General features: G+C 56.3%; 1 protein-coding gene across 1 annotated transcript in view; it reads right to left on the minus strand.

The window, feature by feature from the left end:
* SDK2 (sidekick cell adhesion molecule 2) overlaps window positions 1-16,310 on the minus strand; it is a 263,335-nt gene extending 247,025 nt beyond the window's left edge. Inside the window, exon 1 of the mRNA XM_059998549.1 lies at window positions 15,869-16,310. Within this exon, the coding sequence (XP_059854532.1) occupies window positions 15,869-15,932 (64 nt within the window). The 5' untranslated portion in view covers window positions 15,933-16,310. The remainder of the gene's footprint in view (window positions 1-15,868) is intronic.
* Window positions 16,311-17,447: the final 1,137 nt, after the last annotated feature.

The raw sequence follows: 17,447 nt of genomic DNA on the forward strand, positions 1-17,447 counted from the left end.
ATCCATGAGCACCGCCAAGATGAGCATCTTAAATTTTCTGGATCGATTCTATTGGCCCGTTCTGTGGTTGAGACAATGGTCGGATCCAAACGAAGGGGGTTGCTGTGAGGGTAAAATGCATTAATACATGCAGGACCCTCAGGACGGAACCTGGCGGGGGGTAGGGCAGCATTATATAAATCACGGCTGTTATCCAATTTCAGGGATTCCAAATGCATTTTTACATCCCTGTAGTCAGAACGCATCTTACTGCAGATGAAATGGCCGCATTTTTTTCTTTCTCAGTGGCACATAAAATAATGATGTGTCTTACAAGTCTTAGGTTCAACCAAATACGGGATGATGACAATGGTGACTGTACATCTCGACTGCATTTTTTCAGCGATGGCTCCTTCCGTAGGAGTTGAGGTCTGGGGTGCTCCAGTGTCCTGTTCCATGTGGAAACAGGCCTGGAGACCCCAGGTTGCTGGAGAGGGCTGGAGCCTGGGGTCCCCAGGGGCAGGGGTTGCTCTCGGGGGCAATGAACACAAAGTCACGGGCAGAGGCTGCGACAGGCTGGCAGAGTCCTTGGCAGGTGGGTCAGGAGCACAGTGGGCACGGGGTGAGCCCTCAGTTCCTTGATCCGTACAGTGGGGAAAGTATGCTGCCGCACAGGCTTGTCCAGAGGACCAGACAATCTGCGTCTGGCTCGTGGCAAAGGCTCGGTCTGTGGGACCTCTTGTTATCACGCCCTGACTCCAAAAGCTCATTGTCTGGGAGATAAGCTGCCTTGTGTGTCTGGGGCTGAGAGCGGGGGTAGCAGAGGGGAGCCTAGGCTGAACGTCTGGGCAGGGGGCTCTAAGAGCTGACTCTCAACCCCATAAAGGGCTATTCAAGCCCATCACACTCCAGGAGACCCTGCGGCTTATGGGAGGAAATGTGAGAGGCTGGCCCCTCTTCCAAATCCACACCTGTGGCTGATTCTTTTTTATATATATATGAGTTTATTCATTTTATTTATTTAGTTTTGGCTGCGTTGGGTCTTTGTTGCTATGCGCAGGCTTTCTCTAGTTGTGGCGAGCGGGGGCTGCTCTCCCTTGAGTGGGCTTCTCACTGCCGTGGCTTCTCTTGTTGCGGAGCGCGGGCTCTAGGCATGCAGGCTTCAGTAGTTGTGGCACATGGGCTTAGTTGCTCTGCGGCACGTAGGATCTTCCCGGACCAAGGCTCGAACCCGTGTCTCCTGCATTGGCGGGCGGATTCTTAACCACTGCGCCACCAGGGAAGTCCTGTGGCTGATTCTTGACCTCCCTCCCCCTCCACCTGGCAAAGACCCTGTCTGCTCCGTGGCTGTCTGCACCCAGACCCCCTGGACCCCAGCTGGCTGCAGCTCTCCCATGTCCCAATTCAGCTGCTGTGACCATCCCCGTAGCTCAGTTGGAGCTGAGAAAGAGGGTTCAGAGGAATCGCAGTCCTGCCAGAGGCTGGCTTTTCAGCTAAGGTGAAAACCAAAATGCCAACACTTGCCACGGGATGGACCCTGCAAAGGGTACCTGAAATCCCAAGCTCAGAAGCCCTGTGACTAGGACACCTCATTGGGTCCCTTGGCCCCATGTCCTCCTCTGTGAAATGGGTAGCCCTTTGTAATCTGACCTTAGTGGTTCTCTGAGTTGCCCTACAGTTCTAGCTCACCTACTGCCCCTTAGGGAGGAGGCTCCAGGACTCGGCTAGAGGAGGGGTCTGGGGAGGAAGACACCCCCCCAAATGCACGTGCTCATCACATGTGTGGACACACAGAGACAAGAGAGTCACTGTGCTTTTGTTTCCTGCTCCCCTCCTGAAGCCTGCAGAGGTTCTATAGGCTGGTTGACGCCAAAGAGTGCACGTGCGGCTGGGCGTAAGCACCCAGGGTGGGGGGCACGGGAGGAAGCACAATCTGACCTCATTGGTGAAGCCACCACGAAGGCGGGCATCTGCTCCCCGTAAGTGCTGCTTAGCAACGCAAGGGATGAAAACAAAGGCCCCAGGCAGGGTCTCATCAGTGTAACAGGTCAAGAAAGAGAAATGAAAGGGATCCAGGTTGGAAAAGTAGTTCAGCTGTGCCTTTGGAGACAACCTGATCATCTGTGCAGAAAATCTGATGGACTCTACAGAAAAGCTACTAGAACCAATCACTGAGCTGAGTCAAAACCCGCTGTGTTCCTATATCCTGCAGACAAACCACTGGAAGTCGCAATTTAAAAGAGCATTTACAGTGGCATCAAAAATCTGAAATATTTAGGGATAAATCTGACAAACGATGTACAAAACATATACTGTGAAACCCACAACGTGTTGCTGAGAAGAAATCAAAGAACTAAAGAATGGGGCGACAGCCCATGTTCACGGGCCGGAGGACTCGATGCGGTCAGATATCGACACCCTTCAACTTGATCTGTTTATCAATGCAATTCAAAAGTCCCAGCAGAGTGTTTTTTTGAATGAATGAATGAATTTTTTGGCTGTGTTGGGTCTTTGCTGCTGCGCGCGGGCTTTCTCTAGTTGCGGCGGGGGGGCTACTCTTTGTTGCGGTCTGCGGGCTTCTCACTGTGGCTGGCTTCTCTTGTTGCAGAGCACGGGCTCTAGGCACGCAGGCTTCAGTAGTTGCGGCACGTGGGCTCAGCAGTTGTGGCTCACGGGCTCTAGAGCGCAGGCTCAGTAGTTGTGGCGCACGGGCTTCGTTGCTCCGCGGCATGTGGGACCTTCCAAGACCAGGGCTCGAACCCGTGTCCCCTGCGTTGGCAGGCGGATTCTTAACCACTGCACCACCAGGGAAGCCCCCCCAGCAGGATTTCTAAAAATCCGATTCTAAAATGCATATGTCATATAAAGAAAAATATAAAATGCACATGGCAATGGAAAGGACCTAGAATAGCCAAAACAACTGTGAAAAAGAACAAAGTCAGAGAACTAACAGTACCTGCTTTCAAGGCTTATTACAAAGCAACAGTAACCATGACAACGTGCTATCGGAATAAAGACAGACAAATAGATAAACGAAGCACAACGGTGTCCAGAGGTAGACCCGCACCTGTAGGGACAACTGATTTTCAACGAAGGTGAAGAGAGAATTCAGTGGCGAAAAGAAAGTTTTCAAACAATGAGGCTAGAACAACGGGATGTATTCATTGAAAAAGAAAGAAGGAAAAGAAAGGGGTGACCGAGGGCACAAGAAAACTTTTGGTGGTGATGAGTGTCATCAAGATTTTGGTGATGATTTAAGGTGTTATACGTGTGTCAAGAAAAATCCAGTTGTACCCTTTAAATAGGTACAGTTTATTACGTTAAAACAAAAACAAAGCCCCCAATGTTCCCTAAGGACGCTGGGGGCAGCTCCCATCCTAGAAGACCTCAGCTTCAAGGTCACCTCCTCCAGGAAGCCTCCGCCGCTGGGGCAGGATTCTCAGGTTACCCCTCTGCACCCCCCATCACCTGGTTCCCACCTGCAATAGCATCCTTCACCCTGTCCTCTACTACTGACCACATGCTTGATGCCCACACTTGACCATGAACAATCTGAGAGGCAGGACCTGCCTTAACCTGTGCTGGAGCCCAGGCCCTGTGTCTGGCACCCAGTAGATGCTGAGAGAGCGCTCAAAGAGCAAAGAGGGGTTTTGTTATCCACGGACGCATTAGGGTTGCCTCGGCGCTTCTAGCAAAACCTGCTTCAGCCGGTGAGGACGTCACCCCCTGCCCTTCCCTTCCCAGGAAAGAGGCCTCTGGGCTGGTTTTTTTTTTTTCTTTCCCTTTTAAGGAAGGACTTTGGGAGCAAGAGCTTCTGATGATGAGAAAAGAAGAAGGAAGGGGAGGTGGTCCCTGCTTCCCACGTGCAGCACGTATTTCACGGGTCCTGCTAATGGAGCTTCACCACCGTCCTCTGCGGCGGGGACCGGGCAGAGCCCATCGCAGCACAAGTGGCTCGTCATGGCCACCAGTGTGGCACCTCGGATTCTCAAACCTCTAGGCTCGTTCTTCTCAAAGTGTGGCCCCCGGACCAGCGGCAGCACATCACCTGGGAACCTGTTTACACACTCACACTCCTGGGCCCCGCCCCCAGACCAGATGCTCTGGGGGCGGGGCCCAGGAATCTGCATCCTAGCGAGCCCTTCAGGGGATCCGATGCAGGTTCAGGTGTGAGCCCCACCGCTCCGGGCCACCTTCTCACTTCCCGTAACGAGGCAGGTTACACCTGGCTCCAAGAATGTGCTCCCGAGGCCCCAGATGCAAAGGTACCCCTCCTTCGTTCGGACTCTCTTCAGTCCCCGGGTGTCCCAAGGCCTAGCACCACGAAGGGGCTGCTCCCTCGTCCCCAGCTGTGTGTCAGCATCTCAGAGGCAGCGGGTCCAGGGCCCCTGAGCTCTCACACAGCAGAGGCACAGGGGAAGCTGGAGTCAGAGGCCTGCTCCCCGCACCCTGGGGCTGGACATTCCAAGTTCCTGGAGAGACAATGGATCCTAACATCGCAGGCAGGCGAGGTGGCAGGCAGGGGGGCGCAGACAATGGGCCTGTGTTTCTCCCCAGTACCTTCCTGCGGCTGCTCTCAGCCAGGGCCCCGTGAGGGAGGCTGAACCGTCAAGAGCACAGCGGTTCACCCAGCAGATCCCCACTGCCTCTGCCCAGGGCCCAGGCTGAGGCTCGGGCCCCCCATCACACCCTCCCTGGGGCCGAACAATGCTCCTTTTTCCCCCGAAGGCTTCCAGCATCTTCTAGGCTCTTCAGCCGCTAAGGCCCTGGGAGAAAGCGGTTAGATGCCAACACTTCTCTCCTTCTCCCTGACGCCCTGGCCTCTGTCTTCCCGGGGCAGGGAGAATGGGCAGTGGACAGCGCCTGGCCTCTGTCTTCCCGGGGCAGGGAGAATGGGCAGTGGACAGCGCTCTGTAGGCCCCCGGAGCCGCAGCCAGGGGCACCTCCTCTCGCCCCGGCTGATTTCTCTTCATTAGTGCAAATCACATCAACGCTGACAGCGGCGTATTTATTACCGCCCTGACGACACCCAGTGATGCACAGCTCAGTAATGAGCTTGGGCCAGAGCTAATGAGGAACTCCCCCAGGGGCCTCCCGGGCAGCTCCGGCCCCTCCATGGCCTGCCCACCCACCTCCTGCCTACAGCCGCTCCCCCAGGGCAGGGAGTTCCAAACTGGGAGGTCAAGGGCCACCGGGCGGGAGCTGCGCAAAGCCAGTGAGCATCGGCTCGAGTGGGGAGGCTTCAAGGTTGACCGAGCAGGAAGGCGTGAGTGCTGGGCACTGTCTCAGGGCAGAAGCACTGCCTCCAGTCCGGGGCAGAGAGGAACAAACAGCCGTGGCGGGGAAGGCTGGCTGCCCCGGGGGAGTCTGGGACGGCATGCATGCTCTGGGCTTTGCTTCCAGGAGCCCAAGAGCTTCAAGAGGAGTCGGGAGGGGGTGGCTGAAGTCGATCTGGAACATTTAGTTAGCGCTGCAAGGGCCGGGCGTGGAGCTGCCGCTGGGATGCAGGTTACAGTAAGGCCCTGCTTTGCTAGAGGATGGGCTTCTGGTCACCTCGGCTCTCCTGGAAGCCACCGAGGCGCGTCAGTGAGAAAGACCCCTGGGCGGTGGGCACAGTTTCACAGAGCCTAGTGCCTCTTACTAGGGAGTCTTCAGGCCCTCACTCCGTGCCCCGCCCCCAGCTCTTTTTCAGTCACAGCTACAGTGGTAGAGTTGATGTCTGATGCATTCGGTGGCATGTCCGGTGCAAATTAAAAGGGAAAGGAGGGAGGGCCCAGGGACAGGCCAGGGCACAGGCCCACTAATGGTATGGAAGCTAAGGGAATACCCAGCAAACGCCAACCATCTAAGCAGCAGGGTCCTCTAGGGACCTAGAAGGCACCAGACCACCCCGGCGGATGGTCAGAGTGGCCCGGGGTCGATTACATTTGGGACACAACTACTTTCCGAAGTGGATATGTAGATAAAACGTTACAGAAACATTTAAATACAAATGCTTGAAATATATACGTGTAAAGCATCTTGGAATCTCACAGATGATGTGACCCAAGAGATCACCTCATTCAAGTTTTTCAAAGCCAAGTTTTGCCCTCTATCTCGGGGGTTCAGGAAGCCAGGGGGCAGACATACCACATCTTCCAGCAACATCAATGGGCTTGAAAATCTCCTTTGTGTGTTAAAATAGAACTCAGGGAGACTGTGGAACGAAATGCAAAATTTCACGCATTTAAAAAGGAAAATGTTAAAAAGGAAAAGGTTGTGAGGATGGCGGGCAGCTTCAGGCCGCATGGTCAGATCCCCCAGGGCACGTGTCCACCTCCTCCACTGCGAGAGCCCTTCACGGAAGCGCTTGGAAATGCTGTACATATGCACCCACCTTTTCCCACGGAGGACATGGGGGCCAGGTTGGACCCAGTGAGAATGGGGTGTGGCCTCTGAGGCCCACAAGCCTATTACCTTCTCTCTGATGTTACTATCACCCTACAGCACCCCGCTTTAAAGGGTTAACTTCATTAATGGCGAACAATAATTTATGTCTCATACCTCTCTCCTTGTTGATGAAGGGTTATTAATCTAAACTCAAGGAGTCTGTAGTTAAAGAAATCAGTCACACACACGAAAAGATAATTCAGAATCCACAAAGCCAAGTGCCAAAGGAGACATCTAGACCGCTGGCATCCCGACGGCTCGGAGGCATCTGGGAGGATGCGTTCCAGCCATGGGACCCAGGGGTGTGTGGGAGGATGGGGTGCAGAGGGGAGGCAGGAGGGAAAGGCGCGGATGGCTTGGGGGGGTGGGCAGTGAGCATGGTGGAGGATGGGAGTGGGGGGAGGGAGAGGTGAGATGGCAGCCGTGCACAGGGCCAGACTGGGGAGGGCTTGGCGGTGGTACCCAGTGGGGGAAGCCATGAGGGTAAAGGCTTATCAGTGGGGTGGGTAGGGGGAGATGCAAGAGGACTCAGCATTCAGATGCTACCACTAAGACCCTGTGGGAGAGCAGACGGGGCATCTTGAAAGGGCTTTAGAGAGAGGAGAGGCCATTCCAGCCTACAGCCCGTGCCCTACCCCTGCACCCACCCAAGCTGGGGTAGAGCCTGTGGTCCAATGCAACAGCTCCCAAATCCCCAAGCAGCATGGTCAGCCATTCCTGAATGGTGGAGGCTCTGACCAGACCAAAGGCAATGATCTAAGAGGCAGCTGACCTCCTCTCATTGTCTCTTTCTTACAAGTCAAGGGACCTTGGCAAGTTTCTTCATGTTTCTGAACTTCAATGCTAATAAGGTTAATACCAACACCTTCTGGCCAAAATCCTTCATAGGTTGGGGTGAAGAGACACATGAGATGTCTGTGAACGCTACCCTCAGAAATTTGAGTTTTTAGGAAAGGATCCAGTAAAAACATTCACCTCAAGGCCTGAACAGCTGATAATAGCTTAATATGTGGGTTCTCAGTGACGTATCTGCATTTTAAGCTGGAGGCAGGGAATGTCTCAACCAAATAAATAAATCCCTAATAATGGAAGTTTAGAGGATACCGGCAGGTCCGTGAAAGAGAAAGAGAGCAGTGGCATTTGGGGACAGGGCGCATGACAAATTGTAGGCCCAAAGCTGACCTTGCTTCGCTGACACCGAGATGACAACCATGACAACGATGAACACTTACTCCATGTTTGCTATACACTGAGCTCTGTCCTAAGAGCTTAGCATATCTCATTAAATCTTGTCACAACCCTGTGAGGTGAGGACGACTGTTATCTCCATTTTACAGATGGAAAAACTGTGGCACCGATAGGCTATGTAACTGATCTAAGTTCATCCAAGCAGAAAATGATGGGTAAATGAATTCAAGGAGTCGTGTATGTTTCAGGCCCCTTAGAGGCCTGTTCTGTCCCACCTGGACGCTCTGATGGCAGACGCTGGATTGGCCCTCATCGTTCAAAGCAAGGAATGGGGCATCTGTACCAGATTCAGACCTGGCTCACATAATATGGGACAAGGCAGTTGTGCGGGAGTCACTGCTCAGACTTTAGGCAACACACCTCCCTCCCCATTTGCACATTTGCACCCCTGTGGAGGAGTCCAGGTGTGGGGCCCCCGGACCCTGAAGAGTCACCATGTCCACCCCAGAAGCTGAACTCCCTGAATGGGCTGCATTACAGCCAATAATATCTCCTCCTTTCAGGATTAGCACATCATCAAAATTTCATCACCCCTGCGGGTCACTAATAGCTTTCTAAATGGCATCCAAGTTTAATGGCTGCTTTTCTCCACCCCATTCAGCTTAGAAGACTCTAGAGCTCGGTCCCTGGCCAGCCAGCCATGAACGCCCCAGGTGACCCTCAGGAGACTCCCCAGACATCTCCAGGGAGGGGACAGGGGAAAGCAGTAGAGGAGGCATGGGAGGAAGGGGTTCCCCTCCTGACTGCTCATGTTCTGCCAGCTTAAGGCCCATTGAGGACACAACTGGGGCAGAGGCAAGAACCAGGAGGGTCAGGAGGGGAAAGAGAATGAATTCCCAGGGCGACTTCCAAACTCCACTGCCGCCCCTGGGCCACACAGCACAACAGGCTGGGCATCTCTCGTCGGGAAGATATCAGTGAAGGGTGTGGTGCACGTGCAGGGCAGCGGGGGGCAGTGGAAAGATGCCCCATAGAGCCCTGGGTTCAAATCCTGACTTCTTTTATTATTATTATTATTGGGGTACAGTTGTTTTACAATATCGTGTTAGTTTCTACTGTACAGCAAAGTGAAGTCGTGTTCCCTGTGCTATATAGCGGGTTCTCATTAGTTATCTATTTTATACATATTAGTGTATATATGTCAATCCCTATCTCCCAATTCATCCCACCCCCCTCCCTTCCCCCCTTGGTGTCCATACGTTTGTTCTCTACGTCTGTATCTCGAGTTCTGCCCTGTAAACCAGTTCATCTGTACCATTTTTCTAGATTCCAGATGTATGTGTTAATATACGATATTTGTTTTTCTCTTTCTGACTTACTTCACCCTGTATGACATCTCTAGGTCCATCCACGTCTCTACAAATGACCCAGTTTCATTCCTTTTTATGGCTGAGTAATATTCCACTGTATACGTACCACACCTTCTTTACCCATTTGTCTGTCGATGGACATTTACGTTGCTTCCATGACCTGGCTATTGTACAAATCCTGACTTCCTAGCTGTGGGGCCTTGCGCAGGCAATGGCTCTGAGCCTCAGGTTACCCACACGTTGGAGGTGAAGGAGGTCAGAGGCGGGTAATGACTGTAATGCACTTGACACAAAGAACTGGGTGGCAATTGTGAGCTGGCTTCCCCTCTTTAGATGCCTAGCATGGGGAGAGGAGGCCAAATTTTTCTACACCGGGGAGGAAGCAAAAGAGAGTGAAGCAAGAGGAAGATACGGGGGAAATATGGAGGGGAAGAATCTGGAAACAAAATGCAACCTGAGACCCAATCTGAAGACCCTTTGGCGGGGCAAATACAGAAGCACAAATATAGTTACATTAGCTTATTAAGTGCTTCTGATATGTCAGGCTCCATGCCGAGTGCTCTGCTCGTGTCATCTCATTGACTTCTCCTTGTATTACAAACAAGCCAACGGGGCTTGAGCATATAAGTGATGGAATGCAAAGTAGCAGAGATTAACCCAAACTGACAGAGCTGGAACCCAGGTTGGCCCAGTTCCAAGGCACTGGCCCCTCTACATGCCACTTCTCAACAGCTTAAGGGAAAAAAACCCTCAGAAGGCAGGAAAGTAAGAGCACAGACAGGGAGGGGAATGCTTTAGGGACGGCCCTGTCTTGGGTGAAGTGATTCTCTGTAAGAAATGTTCTTCTAGAGACCACGGTATCATCTCTGCAGTTATTAGGAATGCTCGACATCACCAGGGCGCGTCGAGATGCTCTTTTTACAGCACACAGAAGACTGCACTTCCCAGCTCCCTTGCCTGGGAAGGACCACTGGGTGGGGCCACGTGATCAGCTCTGGCCAATGGGCTGCCAGGGGAAGTGAGCCGGGCTAGAGTATTTAATTGTAAATGCATGTCTTCCCCTCTCATGTATTTCAAAAGGTGCCTGGACACCTGGATGGGGGCATTACCTAAGCCCCCTACCAGTCCTCCCAACTTCCTCCCCAGCGAAAGATGGGGCTCAGCTGATAGAGATTCAGCAAGGACCCAACCCAGAGGCCCTACTGCTAGAGGCAGCTTCACCTGCAGGGCCAGAGGTGCAGAAGGCTGGGAACAGGGGCGCGGAAGTCTGAGCAAGGGCTCCTGGTTCAGCAGAAACACTATCCTGGATTGCCATGTACACACTGCTATACTTTAAATGGATAACCAACAGGGACCTACTATACAGCACGGGGAACTCTGCTCAGTATTATCAATGTGTAACAACCTAAATGGGAAAAGAATTTGAAAAAGAATCGATACATGTATATATGGAACTGAATCACTTTGCTGTACACCTGCAACTAACGCAACACTGTTAATCAACTATACTCCAATGTACAATAAAAAGTTAAAACAAATAAACACTGTTCCACGGAAGCCCAGGCTGGAGGGCAGGGCTCCCATCTCCGAGGGGCTTGGCCGCTCGTCGCAGTGGAGGCTCCACGGCACGGGGCGTACGTGATGTGCAGAGGGGCCCGTGAGAGTGGGCGAGCGGCTGGAGAGGAGCTGGAGAAGCAGGTAGAGACCAGATGACAGAGGGCTTTACGCCGTAGGTAAGTGTTCACTTATTCACACATTCAGTGATGTATTCTTCGTTCACTAATTCATATTCGTTGAGCTCCTTCTATCTGCCAGGCACTCTCCTAGCAGCTGGGATACAGCAGGGGATAATATAAAGCCCCGCCCACATGAGAGAGACCAGCAGTAAACAAGCCAATATATGTCAGGTGGAGCTGAGGGCTGTGCAGAGAGGAAAGCAGGCTCAGGGATGGGTGCTTGGAGATGCCACGTTACAGGGTGTTTAGGGACGGATCAGGGACATCAGAGGAAAGGCCCGATTAACTAAGGACTGAGCTGTGCAGACATCTGGGAGGAGTGGTATACAAGACTTATTTTTAACTCCGTTTCCTCATTTTACAGATGAGGAAACTGGGCCTCAGCTCCCGGTGGCTCAGTGATAGAGGAAGGCCAGGACCAGGCTGGAAGCCATCTCCATTGCCATGTTGGCACCTCCAGTATCGGCAGGAGAGGGGCCTCAGTGGGGCTCCCGGGCTCAGAGAGGGGCTTTCTGGACCAGACACCTGGCTCGGGGAGTCTGATGAGACAAGCTGTGCAGCCCCTCCCTCCCCTCCCTCCAGGACCCTGAGCAGTCCCGGTGGGTCCCTGGCTCAGCATTACTCACTGGCCCCACCTTCTGTCCCCGGAGGACAGGAGTGGGTGGGAGGACGAGGAGTGGCGGGGTTGGTAGCGGGGATGTCTCAGCAACCGGCCTGTTTTCCTTTCCGTTACAGGCAGTGGGGCTGCTGCTGGCCCATTTGTTGCTATTGGCATCCCAAGGCCCCAAATTTATGATGACTAATTCCCACCGCTTCAGGCAGCTCCAGGGCTGTCTGCTGCAACAATGTGCTCCAGGCGGGCCAGGGTGGAAATCCCGCAGGCAGCACCCTAACACCCTGCATCAATTCCAACTCAGTGTCCTGACTCCCTGAGGGGCCAGGAGTCAGAGGGCAGGGAGGGCGAGGTTCCAGCCAATAAGAGGACTCCTTCACCCACAGCCAAATCCTAGGATAACCAGCCACAGGGAGGTTCAGCAACATAAAGCACGACTGTCTAACAACCAGCCTGTTTTGTGAGGTAGTGAGCCCCCCATCGCCAGGGGTATGCAAGCAGAGACCACATGGCCACTCGTCCCAGGCTTGTAGGCAGGGGACTGCACTAGATGATTTTTCATGTTTCTTTCAAGTCAAATGTACTGATCATGTTAGTCCTCAGGACAGAGAACAAGCTCATTCTCTATTACCGTTTAGCTTACAGCCCAATTGTGTCCTGTGGTACAAGATCGAGTGCATACCAATATGCAGTTTAACACATTATTTTAAGGTCGGCCGTTCAGGCACTGTTTAAACAGAAAACTGCTGTAAAGGACTTGGCCTCTTTCCCAGCCTCCCTTCCCTGACGGAACAAGGTTCCTGGCCCCTACTTTGGCCTTCCAGCAGAGGACATAAAGGAGAGGCGGTCGATAAATATTTGCCGAACAAATATACGAAAGGGAGAGTTTCTGAGGCAGGTATCAGGCTGCCAGCATGATTTGGTCTCTGGGCGGGGGGGGGGTCCTGAGTCTGTCCACCCCAGGCAGGGGTGATCTTCTGCGGCCAATACAAGCACCAAACGGTGTCACTCATCAATCCACAGCCAGAATGTTCCAGACTGCCCAGCTGAAGCCCTGGGGTGCACAGGGCGAGGGCGAGGGGTTTTTGGGGCCGAGAGCCACCTCTCTGGCCCTGGGAGAAGGGGAGGTAGGGAACAGGGACACCCCTGGGGCCGCCCTCGCATGGGGCGGGGGCTCTTGACACGTACCAGCTGAGCCGCAGGCAAGCACGCCAGTCGGCCTTGTGGTAATGAGTATGAAGCCCTGATCAATAAGTTATTTTTTGCTGTCAGTAATTAATTATTATAGCTTAGCCACAGCATTAAACTTTCATCCCACTCCCTTGAGTACTGTTTGGCGTTTATTGTGATCACCTCCCAGCAGTAAACTTTCTCCGTTTGGAGCCCTCGGGATCCTCCGGGGCTGGGCTTCCCAATCTCCGTTCAGGGTTTTCCCACTGCCTGGTTCCCTCAGCTCAGACTCCCCTCTGTTTCTCCCCCAGCCACCGTTCACTTGAAAGAAGCTTCTGGACCAGCTGGCTGGGCTCTGCCGCCCTCCTTCCAGCCTCCCAGCCTCCGAGAGATGTCCACCAGCAGTGGCACGTGAAACATCTTGCGAGGTGCTTGTTAAAATGCAGACACCCTCCAATCCGAATGCCTGGGGGTCTGGATCGGGACCGCCGGAGGGCCACTTTGGGTCATGGTGATGCGGCCACAGAAGGGAGTCAGAGAAGGGTCTTGGGTGAGGAAAAGGCATTCAAGGCCTTTTCAGTGGGTGCCCAGGAACCACTCCTCGTGGCCCCTTGGCTAATAGTGTACAAAGTATCATAATAACAACAAAAATAACAATTACCCTTTATTAAGCACCTTCTACGTGCCAGGCACTTGCTAGGCACCCCCTGAATACCTGGTATCCTCATACGTGCTCTGCTCTCTTTACAACACCCTGCGCTTAGTTCGGGGAAAGAGTGGGAACCGTGTGACATCACGTTTCAGGGGAAACGATCAAATGGTAGCTTTCAGTATAAACAGGTAGTGTTACCCAGGTTCTGCACCTGAAAAAAACTAGGCTGTGTGGATAAATCTGGCAGCCAATGTGAGGTTTGTCCCAAGAGAGGAAGACTGCTTGGTCCCTCACTCTGTATCATCATTAGAGAACGGGGCTCACGGGCTCAGAAGTGACACACAGTGCCAGTGGCTCTAACCACCCCAAAGGGTTAACGGCATCGCCTCAAACTCAAAAGCAAAGCCAATGGAGACAAAAGCAAAGGAGAGACTCCACTCTCTAACCCCAAAGCAGACGAGAAACAACCCCCTGGAACCCCATGCTTGACCCTGTTTCCCCGACACACACGCAACAGTGCCCCCAGACCTGGGCCGAGACCAAGTTCCCATAATCCTCTGCATGGTTTGCCGCCCTGGAGACAAATGGAAGGAGAGTACCCGATGGATGCTGGAAAACACTCTCTCTGGAGCCAGAGAACACAACGGAGCAGCAGGGAACCTGGGCAGCCACACTCAAGCCCGCAGCAAACAAGAGAAGCGGGAGAGAGAGTGAATCAATCAGAGAGACCTTCACCACTTCTGACAGGGCGAGCCCCTCCCTCTGGAAGTACAAGGACAGGAGGTGGCCTGGCCTGAACTTCAGCAGGACGGCCGCGTGGAATCTTGGACTTCGGTGGATGGGACAGGTGTGGAGGTGGGACATGGAAACGACTTGCTGACCCAGAAGGAAGGAACTTCAGGTGCCCTGGGGACTCCTTACAAGCCTGGTTTTGGATGGGACAAGAACTAACGAGCCACCTGCCCAGGGAAATCGAGGGGTTACTGAAGTCTGTGCAGTAATGAAATCAGAAGCAGCCAGATAGAGACGGACACCCCTCAGAGTCCTCCCAGTCGCCTGGCTTTCAGCTAGTGACCCCATGGACATCTCAGAACACATCTGTGAGATGCCCCAGGCCTAACCTGTTCTATTCTGCCAGCCTCACATTCCCCCTGGACCCTTAGAAGAAGGGCCCCGTCCCAGCAAGCCCACCCCACCTGCAGATGGTCCTAGTTCCAGGGAGAGAGGGGCTTAGAACTCACCTGGTCCCAGTCCAGACTCCTGCCCCCAGATCACCCAGCAGCCTTTGGCAAGTCACCTAATGCCCCTAGACCTCAGTTTTCCCATCTGTTAAATGGCTACTAGAATAAGACGACCTCTGAAGTCCCTGCCTGCTGGAAGATTTTATGATGATCATAAAAATAATAACTTTTATTACCTTACATTTACAGGACCCCGTTACAAAATTTCTAAGTGCTTTAACGCAAATTACGTTGTAAAATCCTCCTCGCCACCCTGTGAGTGAGAGCTGATTATTTTTATCTGTTTGATCTTGCCTCTCTGGGATGCCTGACGCTGGGCTCACTGGAGTCCCTGCGACTCTGGGACTCCAGAGATGGGGTGGGGCCCTTTCGAGGTTGCAGCCTCCGCAGACCGGCGCCCCCTGGGTGGGTCCAGGCCCCCTCCCGAGCCTGGAAGAATGGAAGGCCAAGCCCTGGGAGTCCTGGAGCTCAGTCCAGGCTTCGTCTCCCGCCGCCCCCAGCAGGCGCCGCTCGGACACCGCTGGCACTGCTGTCTGGATCTGCGAACACCGAAGGCAAGAAGGAGGCACGGGTGCAGCCGCCCTCCCCCGCTGGGACCTGCCCGAGGACTGGCGGTATGTCTGGGCATCCGCCCTCTGGAGGGGGGCAGGGCGGATCGATCACGCCTCCCCCTCCTTCCCAGCACTCCCACCCCAAACCCACCAGCCCTTCTCCACCCTGAGGCTGCGCCAGGCAGCTACAGGTCAGAGCGGCGGCGGCAGAGACACTGGAGCGGCCAGTGGAGCTGGAGGCAAAGGCGGGACGCTGAGTGTGTCTGGGGGCGGGGGGAGGGGAGGGGGGTGGGCGCGAGAGGAGAGGGCCTCAGACCTCGCCTCCGGCGAGCACCGCGAAGCACCCCCAGCCCCGGCGGCCGGCCAGGCAGCCAGGCGCGGGCTCCGAGACTTGGCCAGGCCCCGAGACTGCCCTCCCGGGGCGACCATCCAGGAACCCAGCGCTCTACTCTGGCTCCTTCCCGCCGCCCTCCCGCCCCACTGCCTCGCCCCGGGGCGGCCAGCGCGTGCCCGGCAGGGCCTTGCCCTTCCCCGCGGACACCGAGCGGGGACCCAGGAGCCCGGCCTGAGGAGCAGGGTGCAGCCGGGCGCTGAGCCCGGCACGGAATGGCGCGCCCCTCCCACACCAGCCCGAGGGCACCCACAGCCCGGGTGGGGGGGTAGCGACCCCCCCGACTCCTCTTAGGCTCCACGAGCGACGCCTCCCAGCACGGACCCCCACCTTCCCTTATTCGGAAGTCACAAGTCTCAGCAAGACCGCTCCAGCCCCCCAAAGAGAGCCCCCAAACTCGGGGAAAGGGGCCTGAAACTCCCGGGAGAGGGCTCTGCCCAGGCCAAGCCCGGGGTCCCAGAGGCGACCGTGAGGCCAGCGAGCTCCCGCGCCCCTCCCCGCGCCCCTCCCGCGCCCCTTCCCCAGCCCCACTGGGGGTGGCACTGTACCTTGGGCTCCGGCCGCGCGGATCTGGTGCAGGGCCAGCAGAGTCCAGATCAGTGGTCCCCACATGGCAACCAGCCTTTTCTTCGGGGGATTGGTCTTCCGAACAGTTTTATAATCCTGGTGAGGTCCGGTACCCCGTGGCTACGTCCCGGGAGGCTGTCTACGCGGCTCCGGCCCGGAGCGGTATCCGCCGGGGAGGGGAGACGCTGGCGACCCCAACCCTTCCTCCTCTTCTTTAGTACAAGTTCGATCCCCGCGGCGCTCCGGGAAGGCGAGGGGCGAGCAAAGAGGAGGATGAAGCCGCTCTCGGTCTCGGGGCACCTCTCCGCTTGGCACCCCAACTCCGACTTCTTCTACCGGGCAAGGCGGCCTCACCGATCTGACCGGGTCGCGGGCCGGGCTCCGGAATAAAGCGACAACTTCAGGAAACTTCCTCCCGTGGCCACGTTGCCCGCCCCCTGCCCGCCCCCTACCCGCCCCCTGGTTGGGTGCTCCGCGCGGACGCAGTCACCGCCGATCCGGGCGCCGGGCCCCCGGGGCGGCGCGAGAGGCGAGTGCGGCGGCAGATGCGGGTGCTGGGCTTCCTTCAGGGGCGCCGGGTTCGGGAGGCGCGGTAAGCATAGCGGTCCGAATCTCCCTGGAGCTGAAGTTTTCTTCTCTCTAACTTTGCAGGCGGCATCTGGCGCGGCCGAACCACCTCTCTCGGCTCCACCGCCCTGGCGCCTAATCCGGGGACTCTCGGTCCCTCCAGGGGACGCCGGGCCCGGGCGCGCCCTCGGCTCCGCGCCCAGCGGGCTAGCAAACTTTGCGGGTCCCGCGGCCCGGCGTGCCGCCCCGCGAGCCCATGTCCGCTCCGGCTGCGGGGCGGCGGGGACGTCTGCTGGGCTCGGCGACCAGGGCTTGTCGCCGGCGCCCGGACGCGGAGCCTCCTGTTGTCCCGAGGCTGGAGCCGAGCGGCTCTGCCCTCCGCCGCTCCCCGGCCGGAGCTCTCGGCGAGGCGCGCGGAGAGCCTGGCGGGCGGCCCCGGCTCCGGGGGCGCGGCGCCTCCTCGGACGCCCGGCGCGCGCCGACCTCCCGGGCAGGAGAAGCAGCGGCCGCCGCGCCCGCCCCAGCGCCTCGGCCGCGCCGCCGGCCGCCTCGGCCGCTCGCTCGCAGAACCCGCCGCCCTCGGCTTCCCGGGCTCGGCGTCCGGAGAGCCACTCCTGCCTGAGCCGAGCGGGAGCTGCGCGGGCCGCGTGAGCCGGGGACGAGCGCGGCGGAGGCGGAGGCGGAGACGCGGCGAGGGGGGCCGAGCGCTACCCCGTGGCCGCGACTGAAGAGCAGCCTGCGCCCTGGGAGGGGGGGCGGGCGGCGGCGGCGGCGGCGGCTCCGAGCCAGGCCCGGGAGCGAGCCCCGTGAACACGAGCCGTTTGCGCGGCCGCGGGCGCCCAGCCTCTCCGGGAGCCGCGGGAGAGCAGCAGTGCCAACCTCGAACCTGGCCGGGGCGGGATGCGCCCAGAGCCCCTCGGCTCTCTCGGCCAGCCTTCCCTTCCAGCCTCGGCCCCGCACCGCGCTCTCAAAGGCCTCATCGGACCTCTCTCC

This window comes from Delphinus delphis, chromosome 19 (genome assembly GCF_949987515.2).
Source record: "Delphinus delphis chromosome 19, mDelDel1.2, whole genome shotgun sequence".
Classification (NCBI taxonomy): Eukaryota; Metazoa; Chordata; class Mammalia; order Artiodactyla; family Delphinidae; genus Delphinus; species Delphinus delphis.